Below are 16,399 nucleotides of genomic sequence, written 5' to 3'. Positions count from 1 at the left end.
CTTAAACGCACTTGCCTTCCATGCAATCCTACTCCTTCCTGCTCCACAGAATCGGTGGGCTAGCACCGAACCAGGCAACACCTGATCACACAATCGAATCCGAACCCTGAGACTTCTTCTGCGGCTGCTAAGGAGAACCAACCCGCCTAAGCAACCATGCAAGCGCTAAAGGACATTGCCAACAAGCTGCGCATCAACTCCATCAAGGCAACATGCGCCTCCAATTCCGGGTGAACTTTTATTTTGTCAAATCTTCTCCCAACTGTTTTAAACTGCGACGACAGGACAATGGCGTCTTGCTAACGGTCACGAGGCGAGATGGGGAGGAGGATGTGAACACGTGTTGCACTTTGGATTGTCGTTGTTAAAATAGAAATAAAATGCAACTAATTAATCAAATGGTGAGTTTACTTTGAAAATGATTCTGAGCGGTGTAGTAAATTAGCTTGTAGCAATAATCTGACGTGTGGCAATATTGCGTACTGCATTGAATTTAGAATTTTACAAAATACGAACAGAAATCTCCTTACGTCGCTTGTTGTCTTAAACTTATACACATTTTTCACTAGCGTGGTTGTAACGATATCACTTGATTGCGTCGAATTCATGTGGAAAAACCCACGTGCCCAAACCCGCAAATGTTACTTTTTTTATGAATGCTTTATTGAACAAAATACATACGTAACGTTGCAATGCAATTTGTGTATCAGTGTTGGGCACGTTACTTTAAAAAAATGGTTATACTTACTCACGTCGTCTTTTGAAAAGTTACTAGTTCCCTAGTTTTATCTACTAGGTAACCAGGGAAAGAAACTGTGTTTCCCTTAAATTTAAAAAGTTGTATGTCAAATAATTCGTATCTGTCAACCTTCACGGCTCCATGCCCATACAAAATCATCTTACACCATATTTTTTTTTTCAAACGTGTTAATGTAGTTTAACATGTTATATTTTACATGTGTTTCGTTATATCACATATATTGTTAATCGATTAAATTATTGTTGGTAATATACTGATTAAAGGGATAACTACAAAACTGTCTTTTTTTTTCATTTTTCCTTTTTATACTTCTTTATAAAACATAATAATTCGTAATATAATGCATCAAAGCAGGTGAGTTGTTGAGAGCCGGCTCTTTAATGAGTTGAGCCGAAAAATCCGTTTCTCTAAAGAGACCGACTTCCTTTCACTACACAACTACCACATGAAATCCGAGGTTTTTTTTTTTTTTTTAAGACCACATGTATTTCAAATTTACTCAAATCAACCCCGCCTGTTTTCAGATCAGAATGACTTACGGCATTTTAATTCAGGTTCGGCCATTGCGACTTAATGATTTGTATCTAAAGAAAATTCAAAACACGATACAGAGATAGAGGCTACCGCGGCAAACATGATTGATTCGCCGTTTCGTGATAGTTGGCGTTTATCGGATGGTACCCATATTGACAAATTTGCGTTTTTCCATACAGTTTTTCTTGTATGTCATACACTTCTTAAAATGTATAATAAACGTACTTTGTGCGGCAAAAACGTAGAGGTTGACAGGTATGAGATTCCAAACACTACGGTGACTAGAAATGGGTAGCGCGTCTAACTTTACAGAACCGGCTTTGCTCACTCGGGTTGTTCTTGTTGCATTATTCCTTAATTACCAATTGTTATGTAATATTATGCACGGAATTACTTTAAGGCTGGGAAAGAAACAATAGAAAAGGATATAAAAAGGAACACATTTTGTTGGGAAAAATGTATTATTTTTCACATTGAGAAGTGATAAAATGTACTGCCTGTGAATTTGCACTTATGATTGTAAAATTCAGCTAAAATAAGATTGAGAACAATGGTTTCTTTTGGCTTTGATTTTTAAATTGCTCTGTCATATATTCCAAACAAGTTTTCTAAAATAATTTGAACCAATTTGTCAATCTTATCAGACGTAAAGTAACAAATTTCAGACCAAAAATCATTGCGTATGGTGCGTACTGTATAGTTTTCCCTATCATAGTTTTATGTACCTGTTAAACTACAGCAGGGGTGTCTAACTCATTTTAACTCGGGCCACACAATAGAACAAACTGTCGGGGGCGGGACTGGTAGATTAAAGAGAAAGAAAAAGAGAGATAAAAAATAAGAGGAGAGAAGGAGGTAGAGAGCGTGAGAAACAAAAGAGAAGTCATGAGAGAGGGGTAAAGGGAGCGGAAGAGAGAAATAGAAAGACGGAAGGAGAGAAAAGAAAGCGCGAAGGGTAGGGAGAAGAGAGAAAAGGAAGTTGGAGCAAAATAAGTTAAAAAGACGGACACATACACAGAGCGAGAGATTGATTCCAGTACAGCATTTGTGAGAGGCACTTGGGTTTGGCAACATCAAGTTGACATATTTCAACCTGCAGCTTGTTTTTCTCTTGCGCTTCTCTGAGTGTTGTCAGGTCAGGCCCGCGGGCCGCCTGTTTGACACCTAAAGGGGGGAAAATTGCTATATCTGGTTTACTTGTGTCTGTGACATGCAAACATGGGGATTGGAAGAACTAAAACTATTGCTCTCATAACCCAAATATTCATATAATTACTGTAAAACAAACGGATAATAAAAATGTCATCTCAAACTTGCTTATACTTAAAAATTATCTATGAAAACAATAACTCACCAAAATGTATACTTTCTAGCATTTTTGATACTCCTATCGACTTTTTATCAGAATGTGTTTTTATTTGAGCCAGATTTGTTTATCTTTTTAATTTGTTTTCTAAAAATAGGAATAAACTTGTTCTAATTCTATATAATTCATAAATATAAATTCTGAATTATTTTAATTATGGTGTAAATGATGTGTTTATTTTATCACTATTTTTGGTTTGAATTTACTCCTTTTAGGCTGTGGAATCTCATTGAAATTCTTTGCATTAGTTGAGTAGTTTTACTTCAACTGCACCATAAAATGTGTTTATTTTTTTATTTTTGTAAGTTTTTCGGTTCTTAATGTGAGGTTAAGAATATTTATATTTGCTACTTTTAACAATTGTAACCATCACACAACTTTCTAGTAATACCTTTTAAGAAGTTGAAACAAATTATTGCTGCTTAAATTGACCCCCCCAAAAAAACCCTACATAAATGCCTTTTGTAACTTTGAAATGCATAGAGCAGTTTCCATTGAATATGTGAAATAAGTGATGTTGCTTTCTGTTAGATGTTTTTACCCTTTTTAGTTTCTGTAAAAATGTATATTATTTTTAATCCACATTTCAACAATGCAACACGAGCCTTCAGCTACAATTTAGTTGTAAAATAGTTTCATTTCACATTTTGATGTACTATTGGACCATGGAGAAGTTTTGCACTTGCAAAGAAAGGTCTGTGTTGCAAAGTTTTTTTTCTTGTGGGTTTTTTTTTTCTGTAATAGCACGTACATGGTGCAATCAAGCCATGGAATTTTAAACACCTTAAACAGGTTTTGTAAGTCTATTTCCTTGTGAAGTGTTTTTTGAACCTGGGCGCATTTTTTTTTTTTTGAGAAAATCCTGCGGTGCCATTGCATCACTGTTAGAAGTAAATCCAAATAAAAAAAACTGCTTTCGCTATACCGCGCAGGTTTAAATCGGGTAATGTTCCACGGCACAGTATAACAATTTCTGTGCAGTGGTTGAAAAACGTTGTTTTAGACCTCCCACTTTTATGAATAATTTTATAGAGCTATAAAATGAACTTGTTTTTTCTTTAACTTTCAGTATACCCCCATAATAGGACATAAACCACCCTGATGTCTCAATCATAGGTGAAATTGTGTTATGGTAGGCGATAGAAACCTATGCTAATGCATTCCCAACTCCCTGTGACCCCGGTTAAATATTTGTAACGAGTATATCATAAAAAAATGTATGTAATGTACTTTTAATGGGATTACGTAAGATTACAAATGAGCTTAACCTTTTGGTGTGAGATGACTTGAGCTGTTCTAGTGGAGTTAGTCGGTGGATGCAGAGAAGAGTTGGTGGATTAAAATAAAAATTGATTATACATATTAACTCTAAGACTAATGCTCTTAGCACACTTTGAAGCATTAATTCGCTTGCTATTCTTAATTGCACCGATCGTCTATAGTTCATGATGATTGAAAGCTTTGTTTTCCATGGTCATCCTCTTTTTGCTTCTTTAGCGTCACTGCAGGCCTTAGGACCCAACGTAAATAAATACAGTACAAAATAAACTGTTATATCGCAGAGTTTCAATGTTTTGATAAAGCGAATACAATACTCAACTGAATGAAGGAGAAAGGCATTGTGGGAGGTAGTTCTGCCAATAGCATATCGGCATCGTCACAATGATGTGACGCAGACCAGCATCTCATGATGGCAGACTGTTATTTTTTAGATGAAACTTGCTCTCTGGTGGGGAGAATGCTGTACAGAGGTTCCTTAAAATTCCCATCTATTCTGCACTGAAACACAACATTGTAAGATGGGGTTGCTGTAACCTGCGTGTCAATTATATTTTTAATTACAAAAATCTTATCTGCTCTTGACTAGAAGTTTGAAACTGTATTTTTAACGAGTCATACCCTTTTATTTTCTACCAGGTCGCCTTTTGACAATACCACAGTGGGTAAAATGAAACGTGCGCAATAAGTGTCCTGTAACATAACAGCCCGTTTATTTGGCATGTTGCAAGTATGTTTGAAATGCAAGCCACATAAGGAAGCTAAAATGTGTGTTGAGTACAGAAGATTTCAAAAAAGATTGCATATACCCTCGCCAGGATTTCAGCAGCTAAGTTTCTCAAATCGGCATGTCGTTTTTTTTTTTTTTTGTTTGTTTTTTTTTTTTTTTTTCCTTCTCTCTTTCTCTCAAATAAGTGAGTTTGGAGTGCCAACTGACAGTTTAACACTTTTTTTGTCTTGTTTGTGAAGCTCTCAAAATATGATGTGAAACTGAATCAAATATGTTTACTGTTTGCTAACATGTTGAGGATATAATTGAATGTTTTGACTGATCAGATTTTTTATTTTTTTTTCTGGTCCCCTGCATGGTTTATGGTGTGCCTTTTTTCAATCGCATATATTATCTTACTTTGTGTCATTTCCCCCAGGCACCCGACATCATGCTGCAGCGCAGCAGAGATAATGTCCGTGCTGTTCTTCCACACCATGCGCTATAAAGCAAAGGACCCCCGCAATGCGTGCAATGACCGATTTGTGCTGTCAAAGGTTTGCTGGTTTTATATCTGCTTTTTCACATATATATGTACCAAAACCACCCATGAGTGATTTTCCGCAAAGTAGAAACATGTTGTCAGAATATTTTGAAATTGCATACACTACCTTTTAAAAAATGTAGTTAAATACTTAAAATTACACCAAAGAACTAACTTCTTTAACAGGCATAAGCATTTAACAAAAATACTGTACTATGCCTGTTAACTTTTTATTTTTTTTGCTAACACCTATCTCTTGGACATTTTGTCACTAGGAATGCAGAACACATTGCATGACTAGTAAAGACTAAAAGGGTGCACGCGATACAAAATCTAACTTGCTGCAATGTTCGGATATTTTTCGACATCTCGGAAAAAAATGTTCATTTCGACAGTTCTTCGTAAAACGAATGGTCATAAGTAGGGGAGCGTCTGTATGCAATGGGACCGGTGTCACAGCGGTGAGGGTGCTGAACCATGACCGGTGCTGTGGTGTATATATTCTTTTATTTATTTGATGTATACTATTTTTATTTTATGAAAGCACTTCGATTTACATTGATTATTTTGCTCTACTTTTAAATGAAATGTATTGTTGATTGGATGGACTTTGATCTGATTGCTTTCTTTAAAAAAAAAATCAATACATGACGTTGCTACAGTTACTCAGTTCTTGAGTAATATTATTCTTACGCAACAGTACTTTTACTTGTGTAAAACTTGTCTACTCTACCCACCTCTAATGGTACCAGAGACAAAGTTGCGCTCAAAAATATAAATTAATGAAGAATTGTACGACAAGGGAGGGGAAACTATTCCATCTGAATTGGACATTATTATGTGAATTTTGTGTTTGTATTGTATTCATAGTTTATGTTGTCAATTAATAATTTTATGTGGCTTCTCAAATTCAACATTTTTTATTTATGCTGCTTAGTTTGAGCTAAGAAGTAAGGAACTTCTTGTTATGCCGATTTTTAATCAAAAACTAGGTGTGCCAGTTTCATTTGTCATTTAAACTGTTAATTCGGATTGGCTCCAATCAGCTCCCAGAAAACCCAATTCTTTGTTTGTTTTCATGTAAAGGCAGTTGCAAAGTGACACATAGTATAGTATTTACTAATTGAACACATTATGGACAGTATTCTGTGACACAAAAAAACAAGCGGCGAAATGGCAAGAAAAAAAAGGACTTCATTTTTAATCTTTCAGGGTCACGCAGCACCAATCCTTTATGCCGCCTGGGCCGAAGCTGGTTATATTGAAGAGTCGGCTCTGCTCAACCTCCGCAAGATTGACAGTGACCTAGAGGGGCACCCCACACCAGTAACCATATATAGATTTTCTCTGCCAATCCTAAAAAAATGGCCAAAGGATAACCTTGATGTGCCACTTCTGCTTTTTTTGTCCACCAGAAACTGCCATTTGTTGATTTGGCAACCGGGTCTCTTGGGCAGGGTCTCAGTGCTGCCTGTGGGATGGCATACACCGGCAAGTTTTTTGACAAGGGCAGGTAAATGTGCATATTTTTTTTTCTGTTAGGGTTAGTTTATTCTTTGACATACAATTAAAGGCTTGATCATTCAAAGTTCTTACAGGGTCGGCGTTCAGCCCTAAACGCTACTCCAGGGTCTCCAACTTGTCCCACACCACGAAATGTGACAATTCTTGTTCACCAAACACTCATTGCACAAATAACAAACCGGAACTATGAACCCTTAAAAAGAACTGTGTTTTGAGGTTTCACTAGACCACTACGTCACATCGCGATCTCAATTAGATTTCAGTTAATTGTGCAGCCTGACTGTTTGTGTGATGTGGTTTTCCCAGTCAGTTACTTTTGGTGCATGTACTAAGCGAAATTGGGTGATAATCATAACAAGACTAGCAAATACCTTTTCTAGAGAAAATATTTAGTAAATGCCTGTGCTTAAATCCCCCTGACCCTGTAGCTCTGGATGAATCTTGATGGTTCCTTGAATGTCTCTACAATTGTCCCAAATGGTGTCAGGTATCACTGGATTAACTAGAAGATAATTTATGGTCATTCCAACAAGTAAAATGCATAACGAAATTAAATCACCATCCTTTACAAGACACAATTCCACAGTTAAGATGATAAGTTAAGGGTCATGGTAGGAAAATAAGTGGTTTACTAATTTTACCAGATCATCACACATTTGGTCGGGCAATCCAGTCTGTTGCATTGATTATTATACTTGCAAGGTGGTGTTGTTTGTGCTCTCGCAGCGCTATCAAATGTCGCAGCTTTAATTTTCAATCATTGTCTTAACTTGCATGCGCAACATGAACAAGTGCAATGAAGGCTGGAATGGCACCAGCCAGAATTGGCGGCTAAGTTCTAATCCTGTACAGTTCCTTTAATGACGAGAAGCTAAAATAATGTAATGTTTTATGACAAATATTAAAATTACTAGACAATTAAACCAGAGAGCTCATGGTACTGATCATAACTGACGTAGAAACGTGTGTGTGTGTGTGCACACTAAATGAAAGTTTAACGGTAACTTAGTTTTTTGTTGGTTAGTTGCTGACTCATCAGAAACATGAATATGGTGACTCCTGACCTTTTAGCGACGCATCGTTTGCGCCTTGTTGTGATCAATTATCTGCTTTTGGCTAATCAGTCACTTGTTGTCAATGGCTCCATTGACCCAAATGAATAGATCATGCCCAATGGACATTTCACAATCCATGACTTGCAATTGCTCATCTTTATTTTTTTTTATTATTTTTTTTTCCTTCTTGCAGCTACCGTGTGTACTGCCTGTTGGGAGACGGTGAGTGTTCCGAGGGTTCGGTGTGGGAAGCTATGGCTTTTGCATCTTTCTACAAGCTGGACAACCTGGTGGCAATCATGGACGTCAATCGGCTCGGGCAGAGCGATCCTGCGCCACTTCAGCATGATATGGAGGTCTATCAAAAGCGCTGCGAAGCCTTTGGGTTAGTTAACTTGACGTTTCATCTTTTCCTCAAATTGGATTGCACCAAAAGCCTTTGTATCTATGCAGGATGAAATTTAATCTTCTAAACTATGCTTTTGTCAAACAATGGAATATTTTAAGCTACCCATCCTCAGGACATGTTTTGATATCTCAAAGCAAATATTTTTGATTTACTTGATATCAAAGAATCATGCCCGGATAAATGCCATCACGATTGAAAATACCCTCCTCAAATATTTTTGTGGCTCTGCAAAATGATTCACACCAAATTTATTTTAATGTTAATGGAGAGATTGGAAAATTGGCTTTGAAAGTACATTAATTTTGCCATGAAAGGTGTACAAATCCTGAATAGAATTATTTTGTCATGGAGATAGTTTTATGCATAGGAGTACAATTTTATAAAGAGTATTATTTAACCAGGTAGTAGGTTTTGGATCTTGAACAGGGCGCAAGATGGTTTCATTTTCCAGGGCTATGCATGACAGAAAAAAATTGAAGCGCTGACTTGTTGAAAAGTTAGTTTTTCTAAAATATATTTACTTTTTCCTTCGGTAGGTGGAACGCTATTGTCGTGGATGGGCACGACGTGGACACTTTGTGTACCGCCTTCGAAATGGCTCAGAAAACCAAGGGCAGGCCTACCTGCATTGTTGCTCAAACATTCAAAGGACAAGGCCTTACAAGTAAGTGGACGAGGTTCTCATTATGTTGGTTCATCAATTTTGACTTAACTTGCATGTTTTTATTGCAAGACATCGCTGATCAGTTGAACTGGCACGGAAAGCCCATCCCAAAGGACATGGTGGAAGTACTCTTGAATGACCTCAAGGGGCAAATCCAAAACCCTGAAAAGACTTTGAGTCCTCTACCGCCAAACGAGGATGTCTTGCCCATTGACTCCAGCCCCATTCCCCTGTCCGAAGCTCCCAACTACCAAAATGGTCAAAAGGTACATTTCAAGATTTACATAACACTCCTGGGATATGACATGGATCCATTCTGATATTGGGATTACAAAGGGAAATTGATGTAGGGAGGGTGGGGGTATTTACCATAAATTTGGGACTATAAGTGGCCACATTTTCCCAAGCTTTCAACCCTGCGGATTATGCATTTCTTTTCCAACTGCTACCAAGGGCGCCCAAGCAGTAAAGGTATGAGTGAGACACATGGAATATATATGCTGATTTTTTTTTTTTTTTTTTTTTTTTTTCAACTAAAAACTTGATTTTAAATTTTCCTCTTGTAAGGATTAATATGCCCTTAGAACAATTCAATTTACGTGCGTGTGTGTGTGGGGGGGATGATGCATGGAAAAAATCTGATGTAATTGTAAGGGGAAATACTGTAACGAGAGTCTGAAAAATCACCGTATTCAACATCGTAAGGTGGGTATGCTGTATCCCTGGGGTCTTCTGCATTGCAATTAAAAAAAATGTTTGAAATAAGGACTGTCGGATGAACACTGAAGTTTTGTTCCCAACTGAGATGGTCACTAAAAGCGCTAGTTATTTAAGTTGTAACACAGAAATAAAAGGTTATTCTCGTGGTTTTTTTTCTTTCTTCCGCCACAAGCCTGCAGATGTGTAACAAGGGCATCTTGTCTTAAACAGTTAACACAATAGAATGATCACAATCCGTAAAAACTGAACATGAGTCTTTTACCCATTTTTCCAAGGGTATTTCTAGGAGACTCTAAAAGGACCAGGGACTGGTGACGACATACAGACGCGTCTTAGAATCTTTAAAACTAAAAGTTGTTACGTTGTCATATTCCTCATAAAACATGTTCATGACATAATGCTGTTAGTATTTTTATTATCTTCCAATGATTTTGGAAGAGTGTTTGTACTTGTAGGTCATGCATCCAAGGTTTTCCTTTAATTTCCTATGTCTCTTGAACCATTTGCGTAATGGTTGGGGGGGAGGACCTGTGGCCACTAAGTCTTTTCCACACTCTTTTGACTGGATTCCACAGAAAATGCACTTTTAAATATCGTATCGCGTAAAATTGCAATTAGTTTTTTTTTTCTTCCCTTTTTGGAAATTGTTTTCTTAAAAGCTTCATGAGCTAAATGTTTTTGTCCACCTTTGCAGGTGGCAACAAGGCGTGCTTACGGCACAGCATTGGCCAAGCTAGGTCGGAGCAGCAACAGAATTGTTGCCCTAGATGGAGACACCAAAAACTCCACCTTCTCCATTACCTTCCAAAAAGAGTTTCCGGACCGCTTCATTGAATGTTTCATCGCTGAGCAGAACATGGTAAGTGGGACTCTGTGTTGTCGGAGGAAAGAAAAATGAATTGATGGGTTCTCAATTGAAAAAATCTTTTTTTTTTTTTTTTTTAATATGGTCTAATCTGGTGGTTCTTATCCTTGATTTCATTAAACAACTCGAACTTTCAGACGATTCACGTGGTCAAATTTTAAAGCGTCTTTTGTCAATGATCTGTCTTAACAGCAATACTGTTATGACTGTCATCTATGTTAACGGTGGTCAAAAGGTAGCTCTTAAACAATAATCCAGGAAATTTCAGTGTGTTGCTCTGTCTTTGCTGGCAATTCGATTAACTCATTGAGAACCACAAAGGGAGACCAGGGTTTTTTATTTATTTATTTTAAACCAACAAATAAATCCAAGTGCTGCAGAGCTTGTTAAATTTCATAAACATGGACCAAGCTTGTGCCCCCCTGCGACCCTAATAGGGATAAGCGGTACAGCTAATGAGATGAGAAATTGAATAAACTAGTTCTCAAATACTCTCAAGGTAGCAGAAACCTATCACAATCTTACAGGCATCCATGTGTGGCCAAGACCTCACGGGCAATAAATGACAGCTGGGTCATAATGCAAAGCCTTTTTTTGTAATTTATAACCAATAAAACAAACATTTGAATCCTTTGAACTTCTGTTTTGATTATCAAAGAGGCAATGAATTGGGGTACTAATGGGCTACGTATGATGTGGGTCTGTCTCCCAAAACTGCTTTAATAGCTACCACACAGGCCCATAAAACGCATGGTCATGGTGAATAATGGTTGACTATATATGAACTGAGAGCAAAATTCAAAAACTTTTTGTATGTATGTTTACACATTAAAGTGTAGGTTATGTAAAGGGCTAAAACTAATCACTCCTAACAAGATTTCTGGATCTAAGATGGCAAAAATAACTCAACTTGTGTGATACTTGGTCAAGAAAGTGTTTAACTTTGTCAAACTCAAAATAAGGAAATGTGACAAGTGATTTTGAACTTAAATATCCCCTACCCATTTTTATTAAATTACATAAGTTACAAGAGCAGAGCCAACCTAAACAGTGTGGAAATCTAATAATGGCAGCATGATGAGCTAAGTGACGACGACAGTACAGAATAGTCAAGACGATTTAACATTGGTGGATAATGGTTAAAATGACAACTTGGCATCTTGTGCAATCTGCTTTGCAGGTGTCAAATATAAAGTTGAATTTCTTAAGTATATGAAAAACAGTTGCTTTCGGTACCTCCGTTAAGGTTTAAGAACCACTGTTTTATTCAACACATTGAAGTCTAAATCTGCAGTTAATTGTTTTAGTGAATGTCCACTGTTTTCAGGTGGGTGTGGCCATTGGATGCGCTGCCAGAGACCGCATGGTGGTTTTTGTCAGTACGTTTGCCGCCTTCTTTTCTAGAGCTTACGATCAGATCCGAATGGGTGCCATCTCTTTGGCCAACGTAACCTTTGTTGGCTCTCATTGCGGCGTTTCTATTGGTGAGTTTTGGATAATTTCATTTTGTGTATAATTTACTTAGCAATGATTGGTCATCATAGGTGAGGATGGTCCTTCTCAAATGGCGCTGGAAGATTTGGCCATGTTCCGGGCTATCCCTTCCTGTACAGTGTTTTACCCTAGTGATGCAGTTGCCACTGAGAGAGCTGTGGAGCTTTCAGCCAACACAAAGGTTGACCATATTTTTCTTTTTTCACTGTTTCATTTGGTTAAAAAAAAAAAAAATAAACCCCTTTATCATCTCAGGGTATGTGTTTCATCCGAACCAGCAGACCTGACACGGCAATTATCTACTCTGAACATGAGCGTTTTGAGATCGGTGTAGCAAAGGTGAGTCATTACTGTGTTTTTCTACACTAAAAGTTAGACTGTATTGTAAGGCACATCCTGAAAGTCTTAATTTTCATATATATGGCGCATGGAATTAAAACTACAATAAGAACTAGGATTGCAGAAGGGATTATTAAATGCATTTCAATTAAAATATATTTTCTTGTCACATAAAGTAACCTTTACATCTGATTTCACCACTAAAATCTTTAAATGTTGGCCGATTATAGCCACTTATATTTGGGAATTTGACAGATCTCTATCTGCATTTTCATCTGACGAGCTGTTGCATTGATTTAAAACTGGGTTATTCGGACTCCGACGCAGCCAAGCTTTCTATCCTACCTCTGTCTCGCACTCTACCCAGCCCATGCCTAGTGATTGGATAAGGGACTGGTGGCAGAATCACTGAAGCAGAGTAAACGGCGACAAGTCTGCTACCACCCAAGTCCCAACATGCTTTTGTGGTTCAAGACGGTAGATAATGAGACTTTTAAAAATTGCAAGCAGTAGAAAAGTGTGTAAGAGATACCCTAAAAAATGTTTACTTTTTTGGGGGATGCACGTTTAGGTTGGAGACTGGTATATTGGTTCTCATAACGTTAGTTTGTCAATGTTTGTGATTGAGGGCATTAAAAAACGCTTAAGTAAAAAGACTTGGTGAATAACATCAGTTCATCTATTTGTGGCTAACACTGGAGTACCCACTTTGGTTTGCCAGGTCCGTTGACATTTTGATGCAGTTTTTAAAGTCTTATTGACATTTTTATTTTCTGTTAAACATTAGGAGGCCTATTTATGTTTCCATTTATTTTATAAATTAGAGTTGTTACCAAGCCTAATGTCCTACACTGTTAGTTTTTGGTTAAAGTGACAGACTACTAATGTTGTGTCCAAATTGTAATTTAATTACTATATAAGATTTCAGAGGTACTAGTTTGTTTTTTTTGAATTCATAACATCTATTCATTGCCTTTGCGTTGAAGACTTATTGCGCTTTCTCAAAGGCAGAACAATTACTATATGCAGTACCAATTATCTATTCAACCTTTAGCATCTCTTCCTCTTGGGATCCATAGCTAAACAAATTAACATTGTTACAAGCAATCCTAAACCAAACAAAGTGGAGCATTGTGGGAGGGAGTTGGCATATTGGCATCTCTGACTCAGACCAATAGACAGGCATCCTAAAGACATATTGGGGACATGATTTGGGTTTAAATCGGTGGGGAAAATGCTGTACACAGGCCTGAAAATATCCTGTGCGCCATAAAGTTCACAACAAAGCAGACACTGTATGATGGGATCTGCTATACTTAGTGTAGCGTGACTATGAAGAACTTTGCCTAATAAAACATGTCCCTTTTCAGGTTGTCCGCCAGTCTGCAAGCGATATGGCAACAGTGATTGGTGCTGGTGTCACTTTACATGAGGCTGTAGCTGCTGCTGACATTCTGAAAAGTGAAGGTAATCCTGTTGCCCTCTTTTGGTGATGTGTAGAAATCGGATTGCAGCACATCATGGTTGGTTAACTAAATGTGAATTTGAAATTGAAATTGCCCAAATTTTGTCTTAAATGACCTTTTTCATTTAATCCTGTATGTATGTGTGTCCTAGGCAAAAACATTCGTGTGATTGACCCATTCACCATCAAGCCTCTTGACGCAAAGACTATTTTGGCCAGCGCCAAAGCCACCGGGGGACGCATCATCACGGTAGAGGACCACTACAAGGAAGGTGAGTCATGCCGTGTGTCTCGTTTTTGTACAATTTTGAGGGATGCGTTTGCTGATTTCCCAAATTTTATCAGGCGGTCTGGGTGAGGCAGTGATGGCGGCAGTGGCCCACGAGCCAGGTATTGTGGTGACCCGGCTGGCGGTTACCAGTGTCCCTCGCAGCGGGAAACCTCAGGAGCTTTTGGACCTCTACAGCATCAGCGCCAAGCACATCGCCAACAGCGTGCGCCAAGAATTTGCCAACTAGACGCTATCTCGGTCTGCTTCTTTTCACAAATTGTCTCATATTTTCCAAGAACTTGTCCCTGTTCAAAAATAAGTTCTACTGTATATGCAACATGGCGCTTTGCTTGACAAAGTTGCATGTCCGAGTCTGTCTTTTTAACTGCTTGCAGTTTACTTTCATGAAGGTAATTCAATATACGAGGATTGAAAAGTGAATTTATTATGGTACTAATACCCAAGATAAAAACGCGTTACTGTGGTTTGCTGAAATAAAAATGATCAACCGAGCCTTGTCAGAAATTTTGTATCTTTGGTGGGAGATGTTTGAGTGAAGGAACGGTGTGGAATATTCGGTGTGGGGGTATCAAACTCGTGGGCCTTGGGTTGATTGTGGTCCATGAGATAGTTTTGGTACCACCAAGTCTTTTCCACACTCTTTTGACTGGATTCCACAATAATGTGACATCAAATTATGCACAGGCATCCCAAATTATGGTTTCATTTACTACTAAGGGATCCATTTTCCTATAAATGTTTTTAGTATATCTTGTGTACAGAAGGTGTGTGTTCTTTTCTGGGACCAGATTGAGTATTCGGACTATGGAAGACAGAGCTGGAGAGAAGCAATGCAGATGAGGACATTTATTAAAAGGTTTCAAATAAAGGCATAATTGGAGTGCCCCCCGGATCAATCATTAGAAATGGGAAAGGTGAGAAATGTTTCAGCCCCTCTTTTACAAGAGAAAAGCGCAGATAATGTAAAAATGAAACTAACAGGCTTTCCTGGAAACTCAAGATAAAGGATCTCGATGGACAAGATTTGTTAAAACTGCACACAGCTGGATTTTGACATTTGCACAATAAGGGCAGAAGACCATTGATGGGAAAAGTACTGATACGAAAGGACAAGTAAACACTTAATTCAAATATGTGGATGAAAATAAGTGCATTTATAACTGAATGAGTAATGTTATAGAAGTAATGCTGTGATTATTAAATAGACTCGTGGTGGCAACACACTGACATATTTTAATAATCTAACAGTAGCTAAAAAAAAATGGAACAGTGGAAACCCCTATTCGGCCCAACCTAAACCAGATCCGTCTGAGATTCCTAATTTATTGCATCCTAGTAGTTAAGAAAAACCTTTTAATAAAAAAAAAATGATATAAATGCATGGACCATCATACCAATGCTGATTTATTTGTAATCCTTGGTCAAATTTTTATGTATTTTACATAGTGTAATCCCACCCAGTAAGGCTGCCATGTCTGTCTGGCTGCTTGCTGTTGCACTGGTTTTCGTTCACATTGGACAATAAGGACATCTAGTGGTCAAAATATTAGACAATGGGGCTTTATAAGATTAATTTATAAGGAAAAAAAAGCATGCATTATATAAATGTATTTTTGAGCCCCAGTGTGGAATATTTCACCACTAGATGACAATGTTGGGTGGCACGGCAGTGCAGTGGTTGGCGCATGTGCGACACAGTTCTTAGGTCATGAGAACGAACCTTCCTGTGTGGAGTTTGCATGTTCTCCCCGTGCTTGCGTGGGTTTTCCCCGGGCACTCCGGTTTCCTCCCACATTCCAAAAACATGTATGTCAGGTTAATTGGTCTGTCCAAATTGTCCCTCGGTGTGAATGAGCGAGTGAGTTGTCTATCTCTGTGTGCCCTGTGACTGGCTGGCAACCAGTTCAGGGTGTATCCTGCCCACTGCCCGAAGGTTGCGGGGATGGGCTCCACCATCCCCGCAACCCTACTGAAGATAAGCGGTGCAGATATTTGATGGATGGATTGATGACAATATCTTTTAATGTGAACAAAAACTAGTGCCACAGAGCACAGCATATTAGCAAGATCCCAGACAAACATGGTGGCGACCTCTAGGTAGGGGTGGCACCATGGAAAATAAATTTCTCGACTTATGATTTTTCGAGAACTTTTTTCCAAAAACATGCATTTCAGGTGAATTGGCCGGTCCAAATTGTGTAGGTATGAATGAGCAAGCGAGTTGTCTGTCCTTGTGTGCCCTGCGATTGGCTGGCAACCAGTTCAGGGTGTCCCCTGCCCGATGATAGCTGGGATGGGCTCCAGCACCCCCGCGACCCTACTGAGGAAAAGTGGTGCAGTAATGAGATGAGATGAATTTTAATTAAAAATTAACACTGGTG

The 16,399-nt window shown here is 38.2% G+C and overlaps 1 protein-coding gene across 2 annotated transcripts; it reads left to right on the top strand.

Annotated features, from left to right (window-relative positions):
• tktb (transketolase b) lies at positions 1 to 14,510 on the top strand. 2 transcript variants are annotated; one of them, XM_088332915.1, is made up of 14 exons: positions 1 to 230; positions 5,087 to 5,204; positions 6,404 to 6,517; positions 6,607 to 6,704; positions 7,964 to 8,155; positions 8,716 to 8,843; positions 8,913 to 9,109; positions 10,258 to 10,422; positions 11,756 to 11,912; positions 11,973 to 12,103; positions 12,178 to 12,261; positions 13,632 to 13,728; positions 13,879 to 13,998; positions 14,072 to 14,510. In XM_088332915.1, the coding sequence occupies exons 1-14, from the start codon at positions 157 to 159 to the stop codon at positions 14,242 to 14,244; spliced, it is 1,848 nt and encodes a 615-aa protein (XP_088189041.1). In that variant the 5' UTR covers positions 1 to 156; the 3' UTR covers positions 14,245 to 14,510. The 2 variants fall into 2 exon arrangements, with proteins under 2 accessions (XP_088189041.1, XP_088189042.1); XM_088332916.1 differs by lacking the exon at positions 1 to 230 and adding an exon at positions 244 to 401.
• Positions 14,511 to 16,399: the final 1,889 nt, after the last annotated feature.

This window comes from Urocampus carinirostris, chromosome 3, assembly GCF_059441175.1.
Source record: "Urocampus carinirostris isolate Australia breed hairy pipefish chromosome 3, RoL_Ucar_1.0, whole genome shotgun sequence".
Classification (NCBI taxonomy): Eukaryota; Metazoa; Chordata; class Actinopteri; order Syngnathiformes; family Syngnathidae; genus Urocampus; species Urocampus carinirostris.
This window is presented reverse-complemented; position numbering and strand designations above follow the sequence as displayed.

Coding starts and splice junctions, on each gene's coding strand:
- tktb (XM_088332915.1), top strand. CDS start 157: ATGCAAGCGCTAAAGGACATTGCCAACAAGCTGCGCATCAACTCCATC. Junction 9,110..10,257: donor ACTACCAAAATGGTCAAAAG/GTACATTTCAAG, acceptor CCACCTTTGCAG/GTGGCAACAAGGCGTGCTTA. Junction 10,423..11,755: donor TCATCGCTGAGCAGAACATG/GTAAGTGGGACT, acceptor CACTGTTTTCAG/GTGGGTGTGGCCATTGGATG.